General features: G+C 56.2%; 1 protein-coding gene across 9 annotated transcripts in view; it reads right to left on the bottom strand.

Annotated features, from left to right (window-relative positions):
* AMZ1 (archaelysin family metallopeptidase 1) overlaps positions 1-17,733 on the bottom strand; it is a 60,161-nt gene that overhangs the window by 22,365 nt on the left and 20,063 nt on the right. For 5 of the 9 annotated variants that reach the window (XM_032755766.2, XM_032755767.2, XM_032755765.2 and 2 more), the window contains 6 exons: positions 16,731-17,252; positions 14,597-14,764; positions 8,683-8,811; positions 8,155-8,324; positions 7,575-7,751; positions 4,280-5,093 (listed from right to left, as the gene is read on the bottom strand). In XM_032755766.2, coding sequence (XP_032611657.1) covers positions 4,533-5,093; positions 7,575-7,751; positions 8,155-8,324; positions 8,683-8,811; positions 14,597-14,764; positions 16,731-17,034 — 1,509 coding nt within the window. In that variant the 5' untranslated portion in view covers positions 17,035-17,252 and the 3' untranslated portion in view covers positions 4,280-4,532. Of the gene's footprint in view, positions 1-4,279; positions 5,094-7,574; positions 7,752-8,154; positions 8,325-8,682; positions 8,812-14,596; positions 14,765-16,730; positions 17,253-17,733 lie in introns of those variants that run through there. The other 4 variants (XM_058442236.1, XM_032755772.2, XM_032755771.2 and 1 more) reach the window with 4 other exon arrangements.

Genomic DNA, 17,733 nt, shown 5'->3' with positions numbered 1-17,733 from the left:
GCCAGCCTAGAGAGCGGCCCTCCTTTGCTCCCAACACACAGGCAGGCAGGCCCAGGTCAGGTCTATGAGCCCCCGTCGAGAAGCCCTGATTCTCTCCATCTTCACGGGGATAAAAATATTCCTGTCCGGACCTCGCCCTCCTTTTATAAACAAATCAGTGAAGCCCCAGCAACGGTGGGGGGTGTTTTCGTTGGCACCTCACCTAAAAGTGCCGACCACCCAGCTAGGCCGCTCCTCCGAGTCCAAAGGAGCTGCGGGGCCAGAAAGCTTCCTGATAATCAGAACCGAGGGGCATGGGCACTGACGTGTGGGGGCTGCTCAGGGATCGGGGGCAGGCCTCCCAAGTCCGTGCGCCTTCTTATTCTCTTCCTGCTCAGACCTCTCCGGGTTGCTTTCTTAGAAAGCTGCACAACAGCGGGAGAACTCAGGGTTCAAGCAAGAACACACTGCGCCTGAACTTCCGCTCTGCCGTTTCTGAGGCGCCAGCCCTTCCCAGTCCCATCTCAGCGGCCACAGCCATATGGTGGGGATGCAGCCATCTGCCTTACAGGTCAACAGACTCAATGATGTTGATGTAAAAAAAACTCCGTTACGTAGGAGGGACCCCTGTGGAGTTGACCCCCGAGGGAAGACTTGCCTGTCCAGGTGGCCTTGGGCAGGGCAGCCAGTCCCTCCCTCCGAAGCCTGGCCGTCCCTGCCTGTTGGGTCTGCAGAGCAGCTCCCTTGGTACCGTATGGAGACCCTCTGCGTGTAGGTGTGTCCCTGGAATGTTCTAGCCGCCCCCTTTGAACTTGGTGGGATCTAAATTTGGACTCCCAGCTTTATCACTCATGCTTGACTAAGCCATTTTGTTAAGGCTTTTTGGAGATTTCGTTCATCAGGGAAAGGTCTGAAGCAGCTGTCCCACAGGACAATATTAACGGTCAGAATCCCTGCCTCCTCACCCATGCTCTGGAAACGGGGGTGGGGGCAGAGCTCCACTCACTGTCCTGTGCCTTCAGGGTTCACACCATGGACAGGAGTCGGGATGCTGCTTCTCCCCTCTGACAATGAGTTTGGGCTTTTTCGGGAGGAAGAGAGGGAAAAGAATGAGATTTTGGAAGAGGACTGCGGGGCTGCCTGAAGAGAGATTTGCCTCTCAGAGGGGACACTGCTTCTCACCCCTTCATCAAAGCATGGCTGTGACGTGGGAGTATGTATTCTAGCCACTTCAGAAGGCACGTGTTAGCTTCCCCAGACTCATCGCACACACAGCAATACAGATAACGTCTGTCATGACAAACTATTTTTAGTTCCATGAGGTCCCGCTGACTCGGCCCACCAAAATGGGTGAGGCTCTCAGAAGAGAGGTCATTGTCAAGCTAGAAGACCCATCCTCGTGAATTCAGGGTTTTCTGACAGATGAGGAGACGAGAAAGCAATTCAGTGGACTTTGCACATGTTTAAAAACTGAAAGAACCATGGCCCTGTGTGTCTTGGAAACCATCTCTAAATTTAATCTCAGTTCAACTTTTGCAGTGCTTAAGTTTAGAAAGATTCATGAGCTGTGACCTTCCTCGAGAAGGCAGCCCTCATTCTCTCTCCTCTGCCTTAGCATCTTTCCTGGTGACTGTCCCAAATTACTCTTCACCACAGCACAGACAGAACCTGGGGCTAACACAGGGGAGAGGAGGGAAACCAATTTCTCTTCCTCAAAGTTGTATTTCAAAACAGTCCTCCTAACAGCTCTCTTAAAAAATTTCACTCACATCTGCAACTTGGTAAAGGCTGCGGATAAAAGGGGTTTTTTTTAGTGGTTTGCTCCTTCCCACTTCAAAATGCTTTTTTGGGAGACGCATCACAGCTGAGGGTCAAAGGACGTGGATACAGAGAGCGCCGAGGCTTTGGCCATAACCCCAGTGTGCTCTCACCCTCGGCCTGAGCCAGGCTGTTCTATTTTTATCACCTCTGTTTAATCTCACATCACTCCAGCGGTTAACCTTTTGCAGAAGATGAAGGAAATCGGAAAACAGGTCAGGTCACCTCGCAGGTGCACCAGCCAAATCCCCACAGTGAACGCCGAGTGGGGCCGACTGTTCATGAATGGCTGCAGCGATATTCTTTTGTCTCACATTCCCTGCCACGTCCCCTCCCCGTGAACCTGGGGTGGGGTCCTTGTCACTGCCTCAGTAGAATGCAGGAAAGGTGACGCTCTGTGACATGAGGCTGAGTTATGAAAGGCCACAGAGCTTCCATCTGACCCTCCCAATGTCCACCTTAGGAGGGCAACCGCCATATTGTGAGGAAGCCCAGGTCACTTTCTGAAAGTGACCCTCTTTATTTGTCTGCCTTCTTTCTTCTGTCACAGTTACCTCCTAGGTCACTATCATGCCCCTTAGAAGCTATGCAAAAGAGAAGGGTATGGATGAAGGTCCTAATGCTACTTCTCAGCTGCATCTTTGCTTCTCTGAAGTCAACACATACTTGTCCCTTCGCATTTTCTGGGACTGGGACTGGGACCAGCTGCCTGCTGTCTGGCTCTGGCTGCCCTGTTTGTCTGGTTTCCTCACAATATGGCAGCTGCCTTCCTAAGAAGATGCCTCTCCTCCATGGAGTCTCATGTGGGCAGGAACCAAGGACTGAGATTCCCAGCCAGTTTCCACTTGGCAGCCACGTGAACAAACCCTCCAGTCGAGCCACAGGGGCAAATCGTCTCCTCCAAGCTCTGCCCAAGTTACAGATTCATGAGCTAGACTGTGGTGATTTTAAGCCACTAAGTTTTGGGTGGTTTGTTCGCAGCAACAGCCACCAGGCTCCGGCTTTCACCTTCTGTTACTGCAGGGCTCTCTGCCGGCACCTTCCGTTGGTCACTTTCTGAAAGGCCTGGCTGTTCATCTCCCCTCCCAGGTCACTGTCATGCCTCTTTGAAGCTACGCAGAAGAGAACAGGACGAAGATCCTAGCGCTACTTTTGAGCTGCATCTTTGCTTCTCTGAAGTCAACACGGACTGGGACCAGGACCAGGAGCCTATAGTTGGCCTCCACCAATGCCAGATTCACAAGGAAGCCTCAGCCCACCTCACCTGCATAGCCCTTCTTTTAGTTTTGTATTTTTTCTTAGAAGACTTCCATAACCGTACGACCCACCCACCCACAAAAGGTCCAAGCTGCCCTGTTCTTGCCTCTGTCCAGATGAGAGCGCTCGAGCTGTGACCCCGCCCTCGTCACTCCGAAGGGATTCCGCTGTCAGAACCGGAAGTCTCTCTCGCTGGGACCCTCCACTGCAGGCTGAGGGGGTACGTTTGACAATAAAAGGGTCAATTCATCAGGAAGACACAACTATCAAATGTGCATGGACATAAAGGAGCTTCAAAGTGCAGGAAGCAAAATTCGGCAAAACTAAAGGGAGACAGATAAAATGCCCAGCCATAGCAATAACGCCCCTCTCTCAGCAACTGATAGAACTAGATCAAAAAGGAAAGACAGATCATCTGATCACTACCTCCACCTACTTGGTACTGACAGCGCAGCTGCCTTTGCCACGAAACTCCCAAAAACATCACCGCAGTTGATCTTCCCCACGGTGAGCTGCAGCCGCCTTGGGAATAAGGGGGCCTCTGCCCTCAGTGCACGTCAGACACCCTCACCTCCTGCAGCGTTTGTCAGAAGAGATGGCAAACCCCAGGACTTGCATGGAGAGCCCCGGTGAAATCCGTCAGGATCAGGATGCTATTAGTGCCACAGAATGTGACTGTGTGTGTGTATGTGGTTGACGCTTGAGATAGAGACAAAACCCCATCACTTCCCCTTTAGGGAGGAGACTCAGCCTTGGAAGCTGGGTGGCAGTGTGGAGCCGGTGTGCCCCCGGGGTCACTCCTCATCTGAGCCAGCCTCTCCAGCTCCAGCTATAAATAACTGAAGGGCAGGCCCACAGCCTGGAAGGAGACAGGACACACGCTGCTTCCTCCTTCTGCCTTTGCAGGCGAGGGGGGCTCTGTCCCAACCTCAGCACAGTCTGGGTTGTACTCCACAAGAAGTGCCCAGGATTAGGGAGGCCCCTCCAGCTGTGCAGGCCCCTGGGAGCGGCTGGCTGGGACATAGGAGTTGAAGGAGGCGCCTGAAGACAGGTGGTCTGTGGCTTCTCCAGAGAACCTTTTTTTTTTTTTTCCTGAGACAGTCTTGCTGTGTTGCCCAGACTGCAGTACAGTGGCATGATCGCATCCCACTGCAGCCTTGACCTCCTAGGCTCTAGCAATCCTCCCACCTCAGCCTTCTGAATAGCTGGGACCACAGGCATGAACCACTGCATCCAGCTAATTTTTTAATTTTTCTTTTGTAGAGGCAGAGTCTCACCATGTTGCCCAGTCTGGTCTCAAACTCCTGGCCTCAGGCGATCCCCCCGCCTTGGCCTCTCAAAGTGATGGGATGACAGGCCTGAGCCACCACCCATCCAGACCCTTCCTCTTAATCCCCAGCAGGTCGGTAGTAGCCTCAGCTACTGGACAGTGCTGGCCAGCATCCTTAGGGAAGGAGATGCAGGGTGGCCCTGCTGTGCTAACTCTCTTCCCCATCCCAGGGACAGGGGGCCGACTCTGCTCTGGAGAGTTTGCGGGCACTCAGCTTCCTCCTCAGGGAGGAGAACTTGTCCCCCAGGGCCTTGCGCAGCCCCACGCTGTCCCTGCTGCTGGGTGGGTCCTCCCTGGCGGCTGGGAGCTGACCCGTGAACATCTCCCAGCGGTCGAGGGCGTCCACGGCTCTGTCCACCTGCGCCAGGTCCTCCTCCGCCACTTCCCGTTGCAGGGCCTGGATGCACATGGCCAGCCACCGTTCATGTTCCTTGATGGCCTCCGCAGGGCCCCCAAGTGGTGGCAGAGCCTCTGAGGCCGCCAGGGAGCTCAGCCCTTCCTCTGGCTCCACCTCTGGCCCCGAGGAGAAGGCGTGACTCCAGGCATCAGGGGTGAGTGGCTCCGACACGCTGGTGCCAGGCTCCGAGTCACTCTCGCAGCACATGCCCGAGTCGGCGCTGGCGGGCGGGGTGTCCTCCCACACCGACGGCTCCCCCGCCTCCTGGCTGGGCCATGTCCCCACCACCGCCTGAGTCCAGGTGTAGAGTCTCTAAGAGGGAGAAACACAGGCTGAGTTTGCTCCGTGCCAGCCCTTGTGTAGCCAGGGAACTGCCAGGAGACCCAGCTCGTCACCTAAGGGGACCCCACCGTCCTCAGTTGCCCAGGGGCCGGAGTCAGGCTGGTGGTGTGAGGGCTCTTGTGACCAGTGCCCTTTGAGGACTCAGGTCCAGGCCGTGCCAGAGTCAGAGGTACCCGCCCGCGAGAGCTCACCATTTAGGAACTTCGCAAGCTGCTTGTCATCCAAAGTTAAAGAATGGAACACTTAAATTTTTTTTTTTTTTTTTTGAGACAGAGTCTCACTCTGTTGGCCAGGCTGGAGTGCAGTGCCGCAATCTCGGCTCACTGCAACCTCTGCCTCCCAGGTTCAAGCAATTCTCCTGCTTCAGCCTCCTGAGTGGCAGGGATTACAGGTTCCCGCCAGCACGCCCGGCTAATTTTTACATTTTTTAGTAGAGATGGGGTTTCACCATGTTAGCCAAGCTGGTCTCAAACTCCTGACCTCAGGTGACCCACCCACCTCGGCCTCCCAAAGTGCTGGGATTACAGGTGTGAGCCACGGCACCCACCCAGAAAGCGTATAATTAAATAAAATTTTAAATTTTAAAGCAAAGGTCAGGGCATGGTGGCTCACGCTTGTAATCTCAGCACAGGGAGGCAGAGGCAAGAGGACCACTTGAACCCAGGAGTTCAAGACCAGCCTGGGCAACATGGTGAGACCACAAGGGGAAAGAAAAATGTAAAGCAAAGGGAATACTTGAAACTCACTTCCTAAATGTTTTCTCCATTTCACTCTTGCCTCTGCTCTCAAGGGTATTCTCCTCTCCTGCATCTGTACAGGGGACACACCGTTTAACAAGGTCCCACTGCACGCCTGTTCCCAACTCAGCGCTCACTGACATTGGGAGCTCACATCAGCCATAGTGAGACTAGTTTACACCACAGGAAGTGGCAGAGACCACAAGTCAGGCTTTCTTCAAGAGGCATTTCAGTGATTGCTGTCAATGGACAGCAGTGACCTTTTCTGGCCAGGCCCTTGGTCGGCTCTCCAGCACCTCCCAGAGCACTGGGACGGAAAGTGACCTCACATCTGCATCACTGCCCTCCCTACAACAGCCAGGAGGGCCAGGCCACCCTGGAGTGCCTTTGCCCTGGCCCTCTTCTCTCCACAGCCCCGGGAGATGGTGCTCGTGGAAGGGAGAGCGCTCTGGGCTGGAGGAGGAGCTGTACCCTCCAGCTCAGATCCAGGTGGATCCAGGCTATGTCAGGTCAGCACGTGCAGGGAGGGGCATACACATGATAAAAGTTCATGTCAGATGGTTGCACAAGACCCCAAGTGAAGGCATCAAATGAGAGCTCTCAACACTTTCTGCAGACCAAGCTGCCCCTCAACGGGGCACAGCTGGCAGCAGCAACCTTTACAAGGCATCGCCAGGTGCCGACCAGCCATCACGCCACCTGCACCCTCAGGAGATGCTCCTACCCTCAGCCACGGCTGCGCCTGGGCTCCCCCCAAGTCACAGGCTCCTCTCCTCCTTCCACTTGGGAAAGCTGTTTCCTCTGTGCCCCCTTCACCTTCCCTTTACTGCCAGAGTCTGCAGAGAGGATCCCTGCAGAGGGATTCCAGCACTGTGAGCTAGAAGTGCCCCGGCCTCTAGTTCAGCGTCACCCAGCAGCCCTGCAAGATGCAGATCCTCACTCTGCCCCAGAAGGAAGCAGGACCCAGCTGGGCCCTGCAGGGGCTTCTGACAGGCTCAGTCTGGGAACCACACCGCCACTTGCCTCGACGGCCGGGAGGAGGAGGATGCAGGGGCTTCCCAGCGCGGTTTCATTGACTGCTCTGGTGCCTGTGCGCAGTGAGCACCTTATAACTGGTTTTCGTCCAAAGCTGGGTTTAAAGAAAAATTACCACCACCTGCCTTTGCACTCAGAACTCAGAGAAAAGCTTTTGAGCTTTCAAACAAATGTCCATGAATATGGACAAGGCCTTTGCTGGGCAACCCCACCCAAGCGACAGCTAGAGGGAGTTAGGAATGGAGGCTGCCTCCAACACAGCCTTGTTGTGTCAGCTCCCGCCGCCTCTGAGCAGCAGTGACCCAAGTGTTGGTGACGGAAAGAAAAGAGGAAGTTACCCTGGGAAGACCGTGCCACTCGCCGGCTGCACCAGGAAGGCCCCTCCCGGCTAGGGCTCCAATGCCAGCTCTTCCTGACAGAGGGAGAAAAGCCCTCGTCCCCACTCCACCCCGCTGCAACCTCCCGGCCACAGCCGCCATACGTGGGCACTGGCAGGACTCGACCTACCGCCAGTGAAACTCGGATGGAGCTCAACCCCAACGCAGGGCCCGGGGCTCTGCACTGCCTGGAAGCCGGCAGTTGACAAAGCCTGTGCGCGGCCCCCGTGGCCTCCAGGTGGCGCTCGCGGGCCTCCGGAGCGCAGGTCCCACCAGCCGGGCAGCACAACTCGGCAACTCACCTGGTACCTCTCGATGAGCCTGAAGCCTAGGACGTGCTGCAGCTTCCGCAGGCAGATGGGACAGAGGTCCAGGGGCCGCCGCAGGGCCTCGTCCAGGCTGAGCGCACCCTGCATGAGGCAGCGGAGCCAGCGGCAGTTCCCCAGGCCCAGAAGGTGGCAGAGCTCGTGGCATGTGACCTGGGGGGAAGGCCAACCACCTTGCCTCACCACCTTGCCCCTGCATCCGGCAGACCCCCAGGCAGCCCCAGCAGGGCCAAAATGAGGACGTGGGTGAGGCCGGATGGCCGGGAGGTGGTCCGGGCGCCCTCCCCCTGCCCCAGGCGGCACAGGCTGCATTCAGGGCCCCAGGGGAAAGGTGAGTCAGGGTGGGCGGCCCTGGGGAGGCCACACAGGATGGGGGCTTGGGGCTCTAATCGCTACCCTGCTGCTTCATAGCTGTGTGCCCTTGCTTTCCTCGTTCCATAGAGTTAGGGGTCCATCCACTTCACAGTGAGGATGGGGCAGTGTAACAGACCGACGCACCGCGGGCTCAGCCAGCACCCTCCTGTCCCCTCTTCCCAGCCCCAGAGCCCCAACCCACCTTGCAGCACTGAACCATCCCCAGGGCACTGAAGCACAGGGCCCAGCCTCTGTCCTGCAGGGGGACCTCGGGGCGGTCTGCTGCTGCCTCTACCAGGGGTGGATCAGGGGCGCTGGGCCCCAACTTCGGGAATTCCCCCGAGAACCGGGCAAAGCTGCAGATGCCCACTTCTGGAGAGAGATGGAGAGAACGGCACTCTCAGGGGTCAGCCTTGGCTCTGGGGGGCCCACCATCAAACCCACCTCATGCTCTCATGCAAACTGGCTATGGCCCAAGGACACACCAGTCCTGAGAGGCCCTGTCCTGCCTACATGAAGATGGGCCCTGGGGCAGATGCCACGGCTGAGGCATGGCCCCTATGCCATTCCTCAGGAGGAGCTGGAAGGGGCCACCTATTCCCATGCATGGGTGTTGACTTCCACCAGGAGGGTGCTTGCAGCAAGAGCAAAGAGGGTACCCTGCAGCCACGGGGGCCACAGCCCCATGCCAGGCTGTCCCCTAGGCAGAGCTGCCAGGGCCCCGGCTCACCATGCCCTGGAAGGAACTTGCTGAAGGTGAAGCTCCAGGCCTCGTGGGGGTACAGGTCGGACAGCGTGAGGCCCAGCACACACAGCGCGTCCCCGGGCTTGTTGTTCTTCAAGAAGGACAGGATGCTGTCTGCGGGGAGGGGCCAGGGGACGGGGTCAGGAGGTAGCCGGGGACCCCCATCTTCCAGGCTGAGGCTGGCACACCCTGTCATCGTCTTCCTCTGCCTGGGCCCCACCCCTTCCCAAGTCAGGCATGGGCCGCCAGCGTTTGGTGTGACCTGAGGGCACACAGTGCTGCATGATGTGGAGTGAGGGCCGGGGCCATTTGGAGATCAGGACAATAAGTTTGAGAGGCCATGGACAGCCAGGTGGGGACACTGGAGAGGCAGCCAGGCCAACAAGACTGCCGCTTGCAGCCCCGGGAAGAAGAAGCCACCTCAGCAGCTGAATGACAGCCCCAGAGATGTCCACATCTCAGCCCTGGGACCTGTGAGTACCCACAGCAAAAGGGGCTGCAGATGATTAAAGATCTTGGGATGGGGGCGTTATTCTGCATCAGCCAGGTGAGGCTGATGCCATCACAAGAACCCTGGGTAAGGCCGGGCGCGGTGGCTCACACCTGTGATCCCAGCGCTTCGGAAGGCCGAGATGAGCGGATCACCTGAGGTCAGGAGTTCGAGACCAGCCTGGCCAACATGACAAAACCCCATCTCTATTAAAAATACAAAATGAGCCGGGCATGGTGTTGCATGCCTGTAATCCTAACTACTCAGGAGGCTGAGACAGGAGAATTGCTTGAACCCAGGAGGTAAGAGGTGGCAGTGAGCTGAGATCGTGCCACTGCCCTCTAGCCTGGGTAACACAGCCAGACTCCATCTCAAAAAAAAAAAAAAGCCCTCGTTAGAGGCAGCAGGGGGTCTGGGTGACAACACGAGGCCTGAGGGTGTTGCAGGGCTGGCTCGGAGAGAGGGCCGTTAGCCAAGGATGGGGGTACCTCTAGAAGCTGGAAAGGGCAAGAAATGGATTCCCCCGGAGCCTCCAGAAGGAACCAGCCCAGGCGATCCTTGACTTTAGCCCAGGGGGGCTCCTGACCCGCAGAGTTATAAGATCACAGTGGATCATCCAAGCTAGCAAGTTGTGTAACTTGTTAGCGTGGTTCCCACGAGCATGAGTGTGGACAGATACAGGGAGGCCCGGGGCTGAACCTGGGCACGATGACATCAAAGCCGGGAAACCAGGAGCCCAGGGAGGGAAGGAGGCAGAGCAGCCACCGCGGGCCCAGGAAACCCAGAGAGGGTGTCAGAGTTACTGCAGAGAGGAGGGGTTGGGGCACAGAGGCACACAGGAGGAAAGTGTTTTCCAAGGAGTTCTACCATTAAAAGGAACAGATGGGCAAGGAGGTTTTTCTGTGTTGTTTTTTTTTTTTTTTTTTTTGAGATGGAGTGTTGCTTTGTTGCCCAGGCTGGAGTACAGTGGCGCAATCTCAGCTCACTGCAACCTCTGCCTCCCGGGTTCAAGCGATTCTCCTGCCTCAGGCTCCTGAGTAGCTGGGATTACAGGCACATGCCATCACACCCAGCTAATTTTTGTATTTTTAGTAGAGACACGGTTTCACCATGTTGGTCAAGCTGGTCTCAAACTCCTGCCCTCGTGATCCATCTGCCTCGGCCTCCCAAAGTGCTGGGATTACAGGCGTGAGCCACCGCAGCCGGCCCTATGTTTGTTTTTGAGATAACATCCCACTCTGTCACCCAGGCTGGAGTGCAGTGGTGCAATCACAGCTCACACTGCAGTGTCGACCTGGGCTCAAGCGATCTTCCTGCCTCAGCCTCCTGAGCAGCTGGGATGACAGGCATGAACCACCACAGCCAGCTAATTTTTAAATGTTTTGTAGAGACGAGATCTCGTAATGTTGGCCAGGCTGGTCTCAAACTGTCCTCAAACAATTCTCCCCCCTCAGCCTCCTAAAGTGCTGGGATTACAGGCATGAGCCACTGTGCCCCACCCAAAAAGGTTTAAATTATGAGTTTACATTGCCTTTCGTATTAACTTTTCAATTCTGGTATGTATTTTCCATTTACTGCACATCTCATTTCAGACCAGCTATATTTTTTGTGTTCAGAGCCACAGGGGGCCAGTGGCTACTGTCTTGGACAATGCAGGTCTAGGGTATGACCTTGGGAAATGAGTGACGAGTCTTGGAGGAGAGGCCAAGGAATTTTTGCTAACAAGGTGATTGATTGACAATGATGCCACCAAGGTGATGATGATTGATTGACCATGATGCTAACAAGGTGATGATGATTGACAGTGATGATTGTTGTGGATCGAGTTATATCCCCCCAAAAAGACAGGTGGAAGTCCTAACTCCTGGGACCTGCCATTGTTTAGAAACGTAATCCAGTTAAGATGAGGCCATTAAGGAGACCCACTGACTAGAGTCTTAGAAGAGACGCAGAGGCACATGGCGTAAAGCTCACGTGAAGTCAAAGGCCGAGGTTAGAGTTGTGCATCTGCAAGCCACAGAAGGCCGGGCATTGCCAGCAACCTCCAGAAGCTGGAGGCAGCCAGGAAGCACCCTCCATGGAGCCTTCTGAGACCACGTGGCCCTGCCAAAACCTTGGTTAAGAACTGCGGGCCCCAGCAATGTGAGACAAGAAATGTCCCTAAGCCATCCAGTTTGTGGCTTTGTTACGGCAGTCCCAGGAAACCATTGCAGTGATCCAACGCATGCTACTCTCTGGGCAAGATGGCAGGACCCCATGTCTACAATAATCAAAATAATTAGCCAGGTGTGGTGGCACATGTCTGTGGTCCCAGCCACTTGGGAGGCTGAGGCAGAAGACCCCAGGAGTTCAAGGCTGCAGGGAGCTATGATCGCAGCACTGCACTTGAGCCTGGGTGACACAGCAAGACCCCATTTCTAAAAAAAAAAATTAAAAACCAGGCTGAGCTGACCACACAAATGCAACCTGGCATACCCTCTGGGTTCCACATGCTTTTGAACCTTCCCGAGTGCACGTCTTTTTCCCGAGGGCTCCCCCGTGCACCTTCTGAAGTGTGCGGCTGGGGGAAACAGCAGTTCGTTCACTAAGCAGAGGGGGTGAAAAGCCTTGGAGAGACCCTTGTGGGACTTGGTGCTGTCTCTGAGCCGCCACAGTCCTGGCACGGACAGGTGGGAGGCCATAACAGGCGAGACGCACTGGGTACAGTGTCGGGGAGGTGAGGAGAGCTGAGGCTGCAGAGGCCGAGCCTGAGAGGCACAGGGTCCCCAGCTCTGTTTTAGGGCCAGGGCCAAGGCAGGCCACACTGCCCCCAGACCCCACTCTAGGACCTCAGGGGCCAGGGAAGCCTGTGGAGTGTAGGCTGCACCCAGAAAGCAGGCTGGGACACAGAAAAGAAACATGCCACCCAGGGGATGGCACCCCACCCCAGCCAGGGGACCCCTATCAACCCCCAAATGTCAACAGTGGCTGCTCCCTGTAATGGTACACTAGGGAATTTAGACAACCCTCCCACCAAAAGATGGCCAGACAGGCAGAGTGGATGACAAAGAACAGCTTCTTCCAACACCCAAGATGAGGAGGAGTGAGTTACAGAGGAAGGTTTGGCGGCCAGTAGAGGGATAGAGAGCCGCCCTCTATCTGAATGGTGATGGCTACATGATGTACGCATTTGTCAAGTCTCAGAACCGTACACTAAAAAGGATGAATTTTACTATCTAAATTACAACTCAGTAACCAAGGCAGAGACGTAATGAGAAAAACGGGGAGGATTCGAGCTCAAACAGATGAAGCTGGACTGTTTCTGGGGTCAGGGAGTGGGCAGGATGACCCTGATGACATGCTTCCTACCCTGGGAGGGATGCAGAGCCCTGGGGACCATCAGGATGACCCAGAAAAGCTTCACATCTTTGTCCCACATTCAGCCCTTTGGTGCCTGGCAGAAGGAAAAGAAAATCCTCTATGGTGAAAAACATCGGCCCAGGCCAAAAATTCTCAAAGTTAAACTAATTTTTCCAATAAGATGCCTAACTAACAATTGAAAATAACAAGGCACAATGAGGCAGGATAACTGAGACAAAATTAGCAGAAATAACAAATACAGGCACATGGGCATTCCAGATAGTACAATCATCGGACAGACTGTCAAGCAACTATGTTCATGGACATCAATGCTGAACTTAAAGAAGTGTCATAGGCAACTGAGACCTATAAAAGCGTGACACTGCTAATTTGAAATAGAATCCACTAGAAACTATAGAACTGACAAACATGACAACTGAAATTAGGAACACAATATATGAGGGTTGTGATTTTTTTAAATGATCGGGTCTTGTTCTGTTACCCAGGATAGAGGACAATATAGTAGCACGATCACAGCTCACTGCAGTTTCAAACTCTCAGCCTCCCAAGTAGCTGAGACTGTAGATGTGTGCCACCACTACCAGCTGTTTTTATATTTTTTGCATAGACAGGGTCTGGCCTAGTTGCCCAGGCTGGTCTTGAACACCTGCCATCAAGCTATCCTCCCACCTCAGCCTCCCAAAGTACTGGGATTACAGGTGTGAGCCACCATGTCCAGCCTCAATATATGGGTTTAAAAGTAACTTAGATGAGGCCAGGCATGGTGGCTCACGCCTATAATCCCAGCACTTTGGGAGGCCGAGGCAGGCGGATCATGAGTTCAGGAGATCGAGACCATCCTGGCTAACACGGTGAAACCCTGTCTCTACTAAAAATACAAAAAAATTAGCCAGGCATGGTAGTGGGTGCCTGTAGTCCCAGCTACTCGGGAGGCTGAGGCAGGAGGATGGCGTGAACCTGAGAGGCAGAGCTTGCAGTGAGCCGAGATCACGCCACTGCACTCCAGCCTGGGCAACAGAGCAAGATTCCGTCTCAAAAAAAAAAAAAAAAAAAAAAGTACCTTAGATGTGACTCCAGAGAGAGTAAGCCTTAGCCAAAGGATGAGAATAAATTCAGACTAAAGCATGAATGATCATAAAAGATATTATAGATAAGAGAGTAAGATGGATTAATATACATTCAGTTGGAGTCACAGGAGAGAAGAGAATGGGGCAGAGGCGATAACTGACAAAAGCAGCAATGGTTGATGATGAATGGATGATGAATGCCGTCCATCTGCACATTCCAGCCCTTTCAACGCCCTCCCTAAACTTGAGCCTCGGTTTCCTATCCACCAAAAGAGCCCTCATTTCACCTCTGCCTCTCAACCCAGCCTCACACTCTCCAGTCGCCAGCGACCTGCAGGGAAGGGGTAAGGGCTTGAGGGTTAGGGGTCTTCTAGGCACATGTAAAGTACTATGCAAAGACGGAAGGTTGGAGCCATGCTGAGTGGACTTAGAAGTGCTCATTTCAAGCCAGTGACGGTGACTCACGCCTGTCATCCCAGCACTTTGGGAGGCTGAGGCAGGCAGATCACTTGAGGTCAGGAGTTCAAGACCAGCCTGGCCAACACAGTGAGATCATGTCTCTACTAAAAATACAAAAATTAGCTGGGTGTGGTGGTGTGCGCCTGTAGTCCCAGCTACTCAGAAGGCTGAGGAAGGAGAATCGCTTGAACCCGGGAGGTTGCAGTGAGCCGAGATCGCACCACTGCACTCCAGGCTGGGCGACAGAGCGAGACTCCGTCTCAAAAACAAAAAAAGAAGGGCTCACTCCTCCTGCTGTGGCGTTTTCCCGTGGGCACTGGCTGTATGGTCAGTTCCCCAGACACTCCTGAGTGGGAAGAAGGAACTCCCCGTCTCAGTCCTGCTTCCCAAACACCTGGGAAATGGACGTTTCCCACCAAAAAGGAGGAAAAGTTTCCTTTCCTCTCCTGGGCGCCTTCCTCCCCCCTCTTCCTTCCGGAAGGGGCCTGCCTTGGCCTGAGCCGCCGCTGGCATCCTCACCCACCTGTGTGGAGCTGGAGCCTGTCAGAGTCCCGGCTGGGCCGCAAGGAGCAGCGGATGGACGCGGCCGCCACCGAGGGCAGGTACTTGACGTGCAGGCCCAGGAAGAAGGCCTCCGTGCAGCTGCGCAGCTGGTGCAGCAGGGAGCTTCCCACTGGCTCCTCGCTCAGGTCTGGTGGGAGAACAGCGCCGTCAGCCCTGCGGCGCCCCCACCCGCCTGGGACTCCCTCCCCGGGAATCGCCTGCAGACACCGGCCTGCTGGGTGAACAAAGCCAGTGTGGACCTGCCCTGACAGCAAACGGAGCATCGGGCTTAGAAAAGGGACAGAAAGCATGACTTTTTCAAAAGGGCAAACACCGAGGGACACAGAGGAAAGGTTCATGCACAGATGGAAGGACAGCAGTGACAGTCGCATGTGAGCGCAGGGAGGGAGCAGGCAGGGCCTCACCAGGGACAGGGACTTCTAGGGTTAGTGCCAGGCACTGCAGCTGAGCAGGCAGCACACAGAGCCGGGCTGCCTGGCTGCGAAATGCCAGCCTGACTTGGGCACAGAGCAAGACAGAGCCGGGCTGCCTGGCTGCAAAAAGACAGCCTGGCTGGGGCAGACAGCAGGACACAGAGCCAGGCTGCATGGCTGCAAAATGCCAGCCTGGCTGGGGCAGACAGTAGCACACAAGGGTGCAGGTCGAGGCTGGAGAGGCAGCAGGGAGCTCCCAGGGCAGCCCCTGGAGGGATGCACACACCAGAAGGACAGATGGACAAGGACCAGGGTGGAGGCCAGGAGACCAGTGAGAAATCAGCTGCCGGGACCTCAGGCCAGCAGCATCAGCCTCACCCAGGAAAGGAGAGAAATGCAGAGCCCGGCCCAGCCCCCGCCTCCTGACCCGGCCCCTGTGTCTCGACAACATGCCCATGTGTCTGCGCATCAGAGCTTGGGACGCGAGGCTCTGAGCCATTAGCAGGGAGGTGGAGGGAAGTGGGTGGCTCCCAAGCTGTTGGATTGGCTGCTGTGGGGTGGTGGATGCTGAGACCAATGGACACCAGCAGGATTTGGGTCCTGAGGGGCAGGAAGGGGGCTGCGTGGACCACCAGGGCTGGTGACAAGCCTGCATGGGGCGAGGCCAGCCGAGGTCCAGCCCTGCTCTGGCTTGCTGTTGAGATGCCGAAAGGCGTGGTGCGCGGGCGTCAGAAGTGGACCCCAGCCCGTTCCTCCTCTCCGAGCCCGAGAGCCCCCGTCCCGTGTGCTATCTCTGCCAGGCTGCTCTTGGCATGTGAGAGGCACAGGCGCCGGCCCTGCTCCTCATACTCCCTGCATCTGCCTGGGCCATTCCCTTCCAAGCACGGATGCCTGTTGTCTCGGCCCCCCATTCACCCTGGGTCCCCCAGACTCTGCCAGACACAGAGCTCCGAGGACAGTGACCACTCTGCGCCCTCAAGCCCCCACCCTGCTCAGCCCAGCCCCTCCCACTATAGCATCAGGATGAGTACCCCAGCCCCAAGTTCAAATAGACCTGCATTCTAGTCCCGTCCCTACCAGTGACCAGCTCTGCCACTCAGACAGGTCAAGGGACCTCTCCCGGCTTCCATTTCCTTGCCTGCGAAATGGGCTGATCCTCATTTCGGCACCCCAAAGAGGAAGTGGTTTTTTTTTTTTTTTTTTTTTTTTGAGACAGTCTCACTCTGTCACCCAGGCTGGAGTGCAGTGGCATGATCTCAGCTCACCGCAACCTCTGTCTCCCAGGTTCAAGCGATTCTCCTGCCTCAGCCTCCCAAGTAGCTGGGATTACAGGTGTGCACCACTACACCCAGCGTGATCTTTATACAGCCCGCAGCACAGTGCCTAGGATGGCTCTAGTTTCAACAGGCATAGCCAGGACCGTGCACATCTGGATGAGGCCACACCTGCATGGGGACCAGTCCCAGAGCCTGGGCCGTCTGAGCATCGTGTCAGGATGGGGTGGGAGGAAAGAAACCTTGGCCCAGCCAGGACCTCCTTGCCTCCACCCTGGCATCCCAAACACCCAGGGCCCTCTTCCCTCGTTTCAGTCCTGCTAGGGGCTATGCACAGACATCCCCCCTTGTGCTATATATAAGCTGGTCCCCCAGGAGCGTGCTGATGGCTGCGGGTGCCCCGTACCTATCGGCTGTAGGTAGATGTGCTTCCGAGCCAGGCGGGGCTTCCGGTGCTGCAGGGAGGCGTGGAAGGTCTGGAAGTCCTCGGGGGCCTCGGGGCGGCTTAGGAGCCAGTCAAAGGCCGTGCGGATGAGCAGGGTACAGAAGAGCGTCCTCTGCGGGTTGTAGGCTTCGGCCAGGAAGAGCCGCTCGGCAGGGGAGAAGGCGGAGACATACAGCTGCTGCAGGGCCGTGTCAGTGGAGACCAGGGCGTCCTTCAGGGCCCGGGGCCCGAAGCTGAACTCCTGTGCAGGTCTACACTGCAGCATGGTGGGCGGGCAGGGCCTGGCCACTCCTGGGAGCCCCTGCTGCTGTCCATGGGCCACCCGGGGGACGGCCACGGTCTCGTCCAGAATCTTCCCTTGGGCTGATCCAAGCGGCTACCGGGGGCTCCCTGCAGACAGACGCTGGTCCAAGGGCCCTCAAGGCCCAGCTCTGCCTGGTCCTGGGTGCCCTCAGGCATGGACGCTTCCGGGCCCACAGCACCCTGTGGATGACACAAACAGGGGTCCCCTCACTGCCGAGTACACACAGCCCGATGTCCCAGGCAGGGGACGGGCCGCTCCTGCCCAGGCCTGGGGACAAGCTCTGCAGAGGACGAGGGCGTCAGAGGGAGTCCCGGCCCCTCCAGGACACAGCACTGCCACCCAGCGAGGTTGGAAGGACACATCCAACCACTTCATCTTCTCTAGCAGGTTGGGTCCCATGGGCCACCCAGGGCACAGCCACAATCTCTTCCAGAAGCTTCCCTCATCCAGAACTGGGTATGGGGAAGTAAGTCCTGCTCAGCAGGGGCAGGGACATGTGTCCATGCGCCCCCACAGAAGGGCAGGGCCCCCCAAGGCCATTCTTCCATTCTCTCTTACCAGCCAACTCTGTCTGGAGCCCTTGGAGGGAAGAGAGTCCTCCTCCCCTCCCTGCAGAGCTAGAAGGGCCCCTCCAGGTGGAAACCAAATGCTCTTCTCCAC

This window comes from Hylobates moloch, unplaced genomic scaffold (assembly GCF_009828535.3).
Source record: "Hylobates moloch isolate HMO894 unplaced genomic scaffold, HMol_V3 SCAFFOLD_1, whole genome shotgun sequence".
NCBI classification, from domain to species: Eukaryota; Metazoa; Chordata; class Mammalia; order Primates; family Hylobatidae; genus Hylobates; species Hylobates moloch.
Note: the sequence above shows the minus strand (reverse complement) of the source record. Positions and strands in the feature narration are given on the sequence as shown.